We start from the raw sequence: 12116 nt of genomic DNA, 5'->3' as shown, positions 1-12116 counted from the left end.
ATCTTTTCCTTTAGTATGCAAATTTCTATGTGAACTTTTTAATGCCTGAGAATTTGTGTTAGCCTTGTCGATCTCTGTATTATTATTTTTATTATTCTTTTTAGAGAAGACAGTTTAGCTGAAATCCCCAAACTCTCTAAATATTGCATGACAAATTGACTTTGTTTTGGAAACCCTACGTGCTGAATGGCCCTTAGAAGGAGCAGCAGGTTAGATTTCTTGGGGAATGTTTGGATTATTTAGTACAGCCTGTCCCCTTGCTTTCTAACACCATTTCCATTAGGCAATTTACTAATTCCCATTGAATTTACTGTCTCTGTGCCCCCCTCCCTCCTTTGTTCCTTGTCCATCTTAAAGTTTCCCATTGACTCGTCCATTGTTATAATTTGTCACTGCTAGAAGATCAATTTGTTTTCCTCCTCTCTTCAGCACATTATATTCGGGTACCAGATGTCATTTCTTGCATCTGCACTATTCTGTTCCCCATTTTGTTGCTGTGCAGAGCCTGGTCTCTGGGTAGTGATTAAAAAAAACCCTGCTGCCTCAAATCCTTGAACTGAATACCCTTTCGTTCTGTCTTGCGCGGTCAATTACGCCCCCCCCCCTCCAAAAATCTACATTTGGTAACTTATTCGCTGGCTGGTTTTGGGACTATTCAGCTGGTCCTGGGACCATTCAGCTGGTCCTATTTATTCCAGTGGCTATGTTACTTTCAGTTTAATTTTCTTGTTGTGATGCTTACAACGCCAACACAAAAAACTTTTCACCTCTAAAGTCACAGAGTCCTTGATCTCCCTCTTCTCTTGATAATTAAGGTATCAATCACATTCCTTTTCCTTCAGTTCCCCCCCCATTAAAGGTAAAAATAATCCTATACCTTACTCCAAAAATTCTTTTGGCGATATCTGTTCACTAAAGAGTTATTTTGCACATTTTAATCCAGTAGGACAATAATAATAATAATACATGCAAGAAGAAAACGCTGGGTAAGAAAAAGGGTTTATCACATTATCATTTTAGTTTCTTACCTACAACGATTGGCAATAAAAAAAATCTTAACTGTTTAAAAGAGCAAACCAAAAACAAACAAAAAACAAAAACAAAAGAAAAACCAAAACAAAACCACAAAGCAAAAAACCTAACCACGCACAATAAAAATAATGCCACAGAAAACCTTTGAGAAATGGCACTTTCCCCTATGCATACAAATGTATATATTTAATAGTCTCTGCTCTCTAAAAGTTACTGCTTTGCAAACAGCAGACACAAGGGCAGGCGTCTTTTCCTCTCTTCCTAACTCCTATATCTATTTATCTTTTTTCCTTCTTGTGCAAATGCACTTCTGAAGTACGGTGCAATTTTCTCTTCTTCCCCCCCCCCCTTGCATGTTTTTTTTTCCCTCTGGGTCATTCCCTTGCATTCCCTCCTCCCCGTCCATTGTCTCTCTTAAATCCATTCCCTTCCCCCCCCCCACTAAACTCTCTCTGGCTGTTGCCAAAAAGGATCATTGTTAGTTTCTTCACCCCCCCCCCCCCCCCCCTCTCTCTCTCTCTCTCTCTCTCTCTCTCTCTCTCTCTCTCTCTCTCTTTCTTCCTTCTCTCTCTCTCTCCCCTCGCTCATTCCCCAAACCTATTTATTTATGCACACGTCACCGGGGGAGCCCCCGCCCCCTCCTGCATCTCATTAAGTGCCTGGTGTGTTTCTCTCTCCCTGTCAATAATCCCGGATCCCAGACTTCTCCGTTCCTCCGGATTTCGATCCCCCTTTTTCTATCTGTCAATCAGCGCCGCCTTTGAACTGAAAAGCTCTCAGTCTAACTTCAACTCACTCAAACCCGAGCGGCACGGGCTCCCTATGTCTGCGGCGTCTCCCCCCCTCTCCAGCTGACTTCTCCTTTGGTTTGTTTGTATTTTTTTAAAACAATAACCCCCCCCAGTCTAATTTTTGTTTAATTATTATTATTATTCTCACGTTGGGTGTGAGGGGTTTGTGCGCCCTTGGCACGTTGATCAGCTCCCTGGAAGGAAGGAAGGAAGAGAGAGAGAGAGGGGGGGAAAAAATCCAGAAGAAGGAGAAGAAGAAACCCAAAGTCACTGGTGCAGAGAGGAAAGGAAAGACATTTCCCTCCCCTCCTCCTCCTCCTTCTTTTTCCCCTCCCCAGGAGGAAAGAGAGAAGAAGAAGAAGAAGAAGAAAACAACCCCTTCACCTTGGACTTTTTTTCCCCCCCGGTGCAAAACTTTTTCCTTCCCCCCCCCTTTCCCTTTTTGCAAAATTGCTGCCGGTGGGGTGAGCCGGCAGGAAAATGCCGCAGCTGAACGGCGGTGGAGGAGACGACTTGGGGGCCAACGATGAGCTGATCTCTTTCAAAGACGAAGGGGAGCAGGAGGAGAAGATCTCCGACAACTCCTCGGCAGAGCGGGATTTAGCGGATGTCAAGTCCTCCCTGGTCAATGAATCGGAAACGAATCAAAACAGCTCCTCAGACTCGGAGGTAAGGAGGGGAACCCAAAATCATCCCCCCCCCCGGCCTTGGCTTAGGGGGCAGGCGGAGGTGGGGGGCTTTGCTTTGCAACTGTGTTATGGGGCTAATCCTAAAACAAAACTTGCGGGGGGGGGAGCGTTGCGATGTCGCTACAATGTTTGGCTTTAAGTTTCCTCCATTGCACAAACTTGTAACTCTGTTTCTCTCTCTCTCCCCCCCCCCCATCCACCTTTTTGTGTGTGTCCCCATCTTTCCTCCCCCCCCCCACCCCGTGCTCCCAGGCGGAGAGGCGGCCTCCGCCTAGGTCCGAAACTTTCAGAGATAAATCGAGGGAAAGTTTAGAAGAAGGTGAGTACCTCCCCCCCCCACCCCGCCCCCCAAGCGAGGAGCCCCCCAGCTCCGCGGGGCGACCTGGCGAAGCAAGCCCAGGGCGGCCCCAGCTGCGCGCTGCTGTGCTGGTCGCCCAACTTTGCCTGGCGGGGCGGAGGAGGGGGGGGGCAGAGACACTTTCTAAACAAAGTTTCCCCCCCCTCTCTTTTTATCCCCCCTTTTCACCCCCCCTCTCTCTCTTTCTGCCCCGCCATGTTAGCTGCGAAAAGGCAAGATGGAGGGTTGTTTAAGGGCCCACCATACCCTGGTTATCCTTTTATAATGATCCCCGACCTGACCAGCCCGTACCTCCCCAATGGATCGCTCTCTCCAACTGCGAGAACAGTAAGTGGCGCATATCTCTCTCTCTCTCTGTTTATTAAACCATCGTTCACTGCTAGCATTGTACATTTCCTTCCTCTCCCCCCCCCCACCCCCATCGCGAAGCCCCCGATGCCTCCTGCATGTCCTCCCCGCCCCCCTCCCGCCAGTCAGAAACTTTCCAAACTTTTATGGCTTTTGCAGAATGGGATTTGTTTACACTTCGCCATATTTTTTTCTTTTTGCTTTTTTTAAAAAAAACTTTCAGATTCGCGTGGAGGTCTTTTCCCCTCTCGATTCTTCCTTCCTCAAAATAAAATAAAATTAAAATAAATCCCAGGCTGCGTTTTGGTTTCTTTTCTCATCAGCTGAATCTCAAATCTGATTTCTACAAAACTCTTTATTTTCCATGGTGAATGATCTGTTTTCTTCTGCCCTCTTCAGTGGCGTCTTGGTCTCTTCCCCCTCCTTTTTTTAACCTCCCCCTTAACCCTTTCCTTGCTGCAAAAGCTCCCTCAAATACTGATGTACTGTATTAGCAGTCACTAAGTTATATAGTTTCTCTCTTATCCTGTTTTGTAAAGACTAGAAACTTTAAAAAAAAATCCATTGCAAGTTGTCTGGCTTTTTCACTTTGGTTCAGCAATTTCTCTCTCTTTGTGTTTATGGCAAGTTCTTTTACACTTTTTTTTGCGGGGGGGGGGGGGATGTTATTGACATTTAATTGCAAACTCACATGCTTGAGTCTTTTAAACTGAACAAACCTTGATCAGGGAGATGAATCCATCTCTTGAACACTCACAGAAAAAGCCCATCCTTACCCCGAGCTAGACACACAGCCCTTATTTTGCAATGGGAGAAAGACCTGAAGGAGTTCTTTCTTTATTTGTGTGTGGCTAAGCTGAGTCCTGAAAGGAGTTAGAGCAGAGCACAGACCAGGACTGATACAATAAACAGAAACTGCCTTTTTTTAAAAAAAATGAATAAATTAAACAACCCCCCACTTGGAAGTGCACTCTAAAAATAATAACCTTCCTGAAAATATATGTGAGTGTGTGGATAAAGGGTTAGATTTTCTGGGTAAAAGTGTGTGTGTGTGTGTGTATATGGAGGAGAAGGAGGGAAGTAATTGTAGTTCACAAAGTGGTGGTCTATTAAACTTTGGGGTTTGATGGCGGTAGGTTTGTCTCTTGCTGCTCTCTCCCCTTTGATGGCTTGTAGTATCATTAACTGCTGTATACCCCTATGTAACACACATCAAGACTAATTTTTTTTTAAAAGGAGAGTTTTTTAATTATGAATGGTAACCCTATGGGGAGTACAAAATGCTAAGAAGTGTTTGTTTACACTTGCCAGGTTGTCATTTTGCATTCTTTAGGTGCTTTTAAATCTGCAGGGTCCCCCACCATCACCATGTATCTGTTTACACATTTTTTGTAACGTGAGAGAGCAATTTGAAATAACAGATCTACTGTTCAGTAGATGTTGAATCTGTGCTAATGGATTAAGTCTTGGACGATTCCAGTTTATCAGATCTACAAGTGTTTCAAAGCGTTAAAATATTAAACGTCAGGTCAGGCTTGTTTTCACTCAGTAAAGTGGCACTAGCAACCTAGATTAGTAAATATAGAGGAATAGAAATATGAAAAAAATATTTTCCTAGTTTTGCAGGTATTTAAGGATGTGATAGTGTTTTAGTTATTTTATTATGGTTATTATCTTGTAAGGCTGCTTTTCAAGCGCCATGATTTCTAAGACAGTGGAAGAGGGTGACTGCAGTTTGTAATTTTAATGATTGGGGTTTGTAATTTTAATGACTGGGGAGGGGAAAAGCATGGGCAGAATGCATTATATTTTGCTTCAAATATGGTTATGTATGTGTTTTGTGTGTGCATGGCTTTTTTTTTTTTAAAAAATCAAATTTAGTTCAAGATCTCAGAGTATTCCCCCCAAATTACTTTGTTCCAAATAGTTTTCTATTGTAGTTTTTTAAAAACTTAAAATGCATTTCAGTATTCCAAGAATAGTTAGCTTAATTGAGGTCTCACATTTGGTTTTTCTCTTCTGATCTTTTTCCAAAAATATTTTTGTGACAACAGACATTTATTTGCCACCTTTTGCCACCATTATTACATTTATTTGCCACCTTCTTTTTTCTCATTAGAACCTAAAGATATGGATCATTTAGTAGTTCCCTTTAAAGGATATATTCCTCCCCTTCTCCCTACATTTAAAAAAGGCCTTCATAAGAATGTTCTCTTTGTATGAATTAAAGATATTGTAGAAAAGATTACATGTTATTTTATTGTTGGCATAGCAGGTGGCTTTGTAGTGTGTTATCAGATGGATTCTAAAAGGGATATTTCCATTCTCAATAGGCAATTTTATTATTTGCACATCAGGAACCACAAACCTTTTCATACCTTAACCTTTTTTCTTTCACATTCTGTATGTCTCCGTGTTTGCTTACCACTTAATTATGGGCTGAAAAAATTAAAGTTGTTCATTTAGGCCTGAAAGCAGAATAATTTAAAGATTAGGAAGGATAGATGTTGTCTGACATACTGTATGTTCTAGGTGTATTCTTGACATCTACTAAACCAGCTCTGAATCCCAAACCTGCTAGATTTTAGTTTTAAATGCAAGTTGGAAATGTATAGAAAATTCTGCATAGTTATTATTTAATATATAAAAAATACATATTGTGTAGACTTCTAATACCCTAGCCTTTAAATTTTCAGAGAGTATAAGGTAAAAAGGTGTAGTTGTGGAACATATTTTTTTTTCTTTTTTGTTGCTGCTGCTGCTGTGGTTTGTTTGTTAACTTTGGTTTAGCAGAATTTTTGTTAATTGTAAATGTATCTGCAGCTGTCTGTTGTTCAAAAGCAAACTCCTAGGAACACTGATTTCTTCTTTTCTGTTTTAAGAACGTAAAGAATTATGAAGTATCATTAAATCCGCTTATGATGAATAATACATTATCTCAAGAATAATGCTTTAATTGTTGAAGACTCCATAAAGCTTGAGAGTAATAATTTTATTTTAAAATGACAAAGATTTGTCTGTATAATGTTAATTTTGTCTTTGATAGAGTAATGTGGATGGCTTTTAAGAATACAGATACGCATTAAGGAGAGATCTAGTCAAATAGGAATGAAGTAATGTATCTGAGAATCTCTGTCTCATATATTTGAAGAGGGACTGTGGTAGCTGGCTATTAGGAATAATAAAAGAAATTGTTTTCATTTCAAAGTTTAAAAACAGAGAAGTTGTATTTAATTTGAATCCTGCATCTAGTGTTTTAGTTAATGTTTTCAACCAGCAAATAGAAATATTTTGTGAAGAATATTTACCAGCAGATTTTTCATATTTTTATCAGTGCTGTTGTATCTTCCTTTGCCCTAAATTGTTTGCTTTCCAAGTGAGAGATTTGTTACTAGATTGCACATAAGGCAGCATCTTGTGTTCATTTGTGAATTTTGAATGCTTGGCACAGCAAAATATGAGAGCAGCCCATTCACTAAGGTTTTACGTTCAGTAAAGGAAACTTTTTAAAAAAAATAACAGACTTGAAAAATGGATGTTTTCCTTTATCTACTGAATCAAACATAATCCTTTTTAATACAAAAGAGGTAGACACTGAAGTGTGAAGGGTTAATGGTGGTCCTTTTTCCCCTCCTTGAATTGTTTTGACAACACTTTTCAAAGTGTGACATTCCAAGCCCCCTGCAATACAATGTAATATTACTGTAATTACACAGGTCATTACATTTTAAATAGAGAACAATAAAATGCTTATTGGTACTGAAAAAGAACAGGTGTTCTTGCTCTTCTTTTGGTATTTATGCTAATTGTTTTTCATCTCCTTCAGAAATATTTATGGCTAGGCATGTTAAGATTTCAGTTTCGATATGACAGTATTAATTCTGTACTAATCTTAATGGTTGCAGTTTAATGTCTGCAATATGGATTATGGTATTAACATCCACCAACTAGTTTAATAATGTAGATATAACTTAATATGTCAGCACTTTAGTGCTCTATGATACTTAGCATTCAGTGATGTGCATTATTCACTCTCTCTTTTTTTAATGGACATGTTTTTAATAAAGTTTCTGGAATTGTGTAGGAACATGCTGTTATATAAGAATTGATGGTCCTGTGGTATAAATTGGTTGGAACGTACAATATGAAACTTCTGAATGCTTAAGTAGATAGATTGCTAATTCTACAGCAGAGTGAATTATTGGTGGAGGTATACAATGGTAAATAGTTTGGATTCTGTTAATTTTTTTTCCATAAAGAATCTGAATGTCCCTGATATGATTTCATTTTAGGGAAAATTCAGCATTGGTTGGTCAGCCAGCTTCTCTCTGAAGGGGCTATGAAAAATAGTTATAGCAAAGTTTCATGTTCCTGGGAGCTTGCAAAACAATATAATGCAGTACTGTTACTTGAGTGTACTGGATAATTGCAGTACTGCACTTCATTAAAAATAATATTTGCTTTAGAAATTGAACCTTTTAATAGGTGCACCGGTGGCTGATCTGTACTTGAAAAATTACAGTAGATGCCTTTCCAGGTTTTGAATGTATTCATACATTACTGGTGTTGGATTTTTTTTTCTATTCTTTTCTCTCTGTTTTTTATTTTGCTTTTTGTTTTCTGCAAACACAAAAATATGTCGGTTAGTCAGTTAAACAATATGGTGCAGCTTTCACTGAAGATTGTAAACCAGAGTTCAGGTGAAAAAGTTTTACATTTGTCAGATTTTCATGACTGGGTTTCAAAATCAGATTAAAAATGCCTTGTAGAGAAAGGACAGCTGCAGATTTTTTGGGTGGATGTGAGTTTCTATGCCATGACTAAAACTCTGAGGACCTTTTCCCAGCTGTCTTGGAGTTATGTGGAAGTTGGATTATTGGCAGTTAAGCATGAGACAACCTGGATTTAGCAAATGCTCTCCTACACAGGAAGTAGATGACATTATAGTGGGGGGAAGGGAGGAGATTCTTCTGCAGACAGAAGCAGGCAAGAAATAATGTGGTTCTTCCCTCCATCTCCTCGCCCCTCTCAACTTCAAAACAAGTGTTTGCTTGTGTATGTACACATTTTTTTCCCCATGGTTTGTACATGAATAGGATATTATCACCCCTTCACTGTAACTGTTGTGAGAACTTTTGTTTCGTGGTGTTGTTTGTAGGGTTAGAGAGAAGTTTAGAGGTGTGTGTGTGTGTTTGTTTTTCTTCAGGTACTAATTACTGTAAATATGCAAGTAAGCCTTAAACTTGGGTTCATAATTGGGCACGTTTGTGAAGGAAATGGTTAATTTTACAACCAAAGGCAAACTTGCACCTCGACAGGTCTGCTGAAAGAAATGTGCCACAGTCATTTGCTGGCAAGCAGCACAGGGTCATAAATCCACAGGGTTTATTTACAGCCTATAACACTTATGAATGTTAAGATATTTGACGCCACGCTGGCCTTATAATATCCAAGGTCCACAGACACTGGCAGTGGGTCAAATTTCTTTCACTAATTATAAGCAATGAGAGATTGGGGGGTGGGGGTGGAAATCATGAAAACCCCAAAAAGCTAAGAATATTGCACTCCTCCTCCTAACTGCAGGTTTGTGTTTTTGCTGTTTACGTAGGATATAGTTAAGTTTATAATTAACACTTGTAGTGCAGAAAAATTCAAGAGCAATTCTAAACAATGCAGACAGCCAAATTAAAAGTTACTACAGCTTGCATCCTTTATGAACACACTGACAGTATTGTGTAGTGTATCTAGATACCAACCCAACAAAATATTTCCCAGAATACTTAAAGAAACTTGATACCTGGAACTGCCCTTTAATTTATTGATGTACCAACGAGCTGGAAAAAGAAAAATCGCATGCCAGGATTAATGCACAAGTTAAATGCATCTTGGAAATGTGTAGTATTAGCCTGTTTTTTTTAAAGATGTTTGGATAGGACTTCAGTAAAAAGCTACGTTCTGTGAAAACACACACAGAGTACAGCAGTTAACATTGTCAGCTTCGAAACAATAGTTGGATGAAAAAGGTTTTATGTGCTTCCAGAAGGAACAAAATCTGAGTTTGCAGGGAGGAAAGTGTCGGGGGGCGGGGGGAAGACTGGAAGTAGTGTTTGGGATAAGAAAACTATATCTGAGGAAGTGTAGAGAATCCAGAGACCAGGGGAGGGTTATTAGATGACTAAGAAAGAATGCTAAAGTGCAGAGAGAAATATTACAGACTTGAAAAAACATATTTGGGTGAATGACTGAAGGGGAAGTTGGGGAGCTAGGGACTGATTCTTAAGTGTCAAGAAAGTCTTGGGGGACAGGGAAAAACATTTTCTTCACTCAGTAAAGCTTGTTGTTCACAGCTCACTCTTGATTAAACATGCTTTCCTGGAGTGGGTAGTTAAAATTTAAGTGCTTCTCTCTTGCCTGTGTGCTATGTGTGTTTTAAACTAGACAACATGATTAATAAACTGTGCTTAGGTATTAATCTAATTTTAATTTCTCTAGCAGTTTCTTGATTTCAGCATCACCATAGATTACTGTCACATCCAGATAGCAGGGGACAAGCTGGGAGAGTGGGGGAGAAAAAGACTGAGAAATTGACTCTTGTTCTCCATATGGGTTTCTTCTACAAATCATGTAAATCCTGACTCTTATTAAAAAAAAAAAAGGGGGGAGGCTGTCATTGTACTTTCCACAAATAAATGTACAGGTAGTTTAGTTGAAGGCTTTATGCATTTTCCTAGTCAATGGAATGCTGTAACTTATTAGCCTCTGGGGATAAATATGGATCCCTTAACACCACATTACAAAGATGGTCTGGTAGTACCTTTTTAACAGGTTATCAACAGTGATGTTTTTTCATTTCGCAGGATACTTCACCCCTCCCTCCTCATCTAATTCCATGCTGGCAATTTAATCCATTCTAGTTTATTCTTTTGTTTTAGGCAGGCTAAAGCCTTGACCCTTATTCTTCTTGGGGTCATACACAGGCAGCCGATTGGGCCAGTGCTGAATGAGTTAAGTTGCTAGCTAAAGTTTGGCTTCATGAAAGTAAATTTGAGGCCTGGTAGGCATTAGCAGGGCACAGCACATTTACAGAGCTTAATTAGTACGAACTGTAATTGTTCATGGGCTGCCAGAAGGAGTAATGTTCAGGAAAAGTGGAGTCGTTCTTTTGCAGTCTTCGGTTTTAAAACGATAAATCACTTGCATATTTGTGCAGTGATTCAAATGGAGCTGAGACCTCTCCATCTCAACATGTGGTAAATTGTAAAGTCAATGAATTGCAGATGTAGGGTACAGCCAGATTCCCAAAGAAAATGCAGAATGAATGGGCAAGAGTAACGCTGTAAATACTGACTGAGAGGATAACTGGGTTTTGGCTTGCTGTGCCAATTATGATGCACTAAAAACATCAGTAATTTTGTTCTAATCAATTTAAAGTTTCCTTAAACCAAATGCAGGGGTACTGCGTGACTTCACTTGAGGTGTTTTAGAAATACTGAATAACAATGGGATTCACACATGACAGCCAGATTAATTTCAATTAATTCATTATGAGTAGTCTTAGAGTTGTTCGTAAATGAATTGGTAATGATTGGACACTTTAAAATGACGCTAAGCCACTTTTTAATGAGAAATGTAGTGGTAGAGAATGTCTTTGCATTCTAGTTCGGAGTATGCTGGGAAAGCTGTAGTGAGTTCTGCATTTCTTATCCACCCAGAAGCCCCATCAACTTCAGTGGGACTTCTTGGCTTAAGGAGCAATGTAGCATGAAACCCATAATCTGTACAGTACAGTTCATCTTGAACAGCTTTCTGTTACAAAAAACACTTATCTCTCTTGCAGTTATTAATGGAAGACTGTCTTCCCTCTGCCTGATTCAGAGACCGCTGAGATCAGTGGAAAGTCTCCCATTGATTTCAACAGGCTTTGGATCATGCCCTGTATGTCCTGACCTGACTTGAAAGTTTTGCGAAAAGCAGGAAAAGGATTTTTTTTTTTCCAAATGAATGACCCTTCCTATAGTGTCTGGTCATTGATTTTTAATATTTTAGATTCCTACAGGTATAAAACAGCTATTGGGGTGTGATTCTGCAATCATGGTACATCGAGACCCATGGTCCTCTCACCCCATGGAAGGCTCCCAGTGATTGCAGGGCCTGCTTTGAGGCCACCTTGCCAGTCAATACTGCCTTTCCGGTGTGAGTAGGTGGATTTGTATGGAAGTTGTAAAAGTTAATGATTGTTCTCTGACTCACAAGCTGCTGGTTTTAGTTTGAGGAAAAAAAATTAATGACAGTAAATGATGGAAATTATAGGAGACAAGTAGGCCTTGGTGAGAGGAAAAATAGATTTGCGTTGTTAAAATGTTTTTGCTTCTTGCTGAAGGAAGTGCAAGGTCAAGAGAAGATCTGTGGATAGTTTCTCTTTGTTGTCAGATGCTTAGGGTGCTGAATTCTTTCATGCATATGGTCAGACATTTAAATCAAATTCTTAGATGCCTGTCCATGTGGATGTTAAAGATCCCATGGCATTTTTTTTTAAATGGGTAGGAGATAATCCTTGTGTCCTGGCTAACAGTTTCCTCTACTCAGTAAAACAGATGATTTTAATGCCCAAGGCTCTGTGGGAAGTACTGCTGAGTGCATAATGGCTGCCATGTTTGACTACACAGTCTCTGCTTACCAGTGTCTAACTTACTGCTTTGTAAAGCTCTCTAGAGTGCCTAGGGTGTGAAAGGTGCTATAAAAAACAAAATCCTGGTCTGTCTTTCAGTTCCACTGTGGTGCTGCAGTTGAACTCCCAAAAATAGAGGGCTCCTTAGAAAAATACCAAATTAAAAATACTGCAGAGTACAACGTTTTGGCATGTGAGTTTGAATTTTAGAAACAAACGGTAGAAACAAA

The 12116-nt window shown here is 39.6% G+C and overlaps 1 protein-coding gene across 22 annotated transcripts in view; it reads left to right on the top strand.

The window, feature by feature from the left end:
- The first annotated feature begins 1690 nt into the window (after nt 1-1690).
- The window catches only part of TCF7L2 (transcription factor 7 like 2), a 204641-nt gene continuing 194215 nt past the window's right edge, over nt 1691-12116 (top strand). For 11 of the 22 annotated variants that reach the window (XM_073354337.1, XM_073354335.1, XM_073354339.1 and 8 more), the window contains exons 1-3: nt 1691-2492; nt 2765-2831; nt 3073-3197. In XM_073354337.1, coding sequence (XP_073210438.1) covers nt 2304-2492; nt 2765-2831; nt 3073-3197 — 381 coding nt within the window. In that variant the 5' untranslated portion in view covers nt 1691-2303. The remainder of the gene's footprint in view (nt 2493-2764; nt 2832-3072; nt 3198-12116) is intronic. The other 11 variants (XM_073354344.1, XM_073354345.1, XM_073354338.1 and 8 more) reach the window with 2 other exon arrangements.

The sequence above is a fragment of the Lepidochelys kempii genome, chromosome 7, assembly GCF_965140265.1.
Source record: "Lepidochelys kempii isolate rLepKem1 chromosome 7, rLepKem1.hap2, whole genome shotgun sequence".
Taxonomy (NCBI): Eukaryota; Metazoa; Chordata; order Testudines; family Cheloniidae; genus Lepidochelys; species Lepidochelys kempii.
This window is presented reverse-complemented; position numbering and strand designations above follow the sequence as displayed.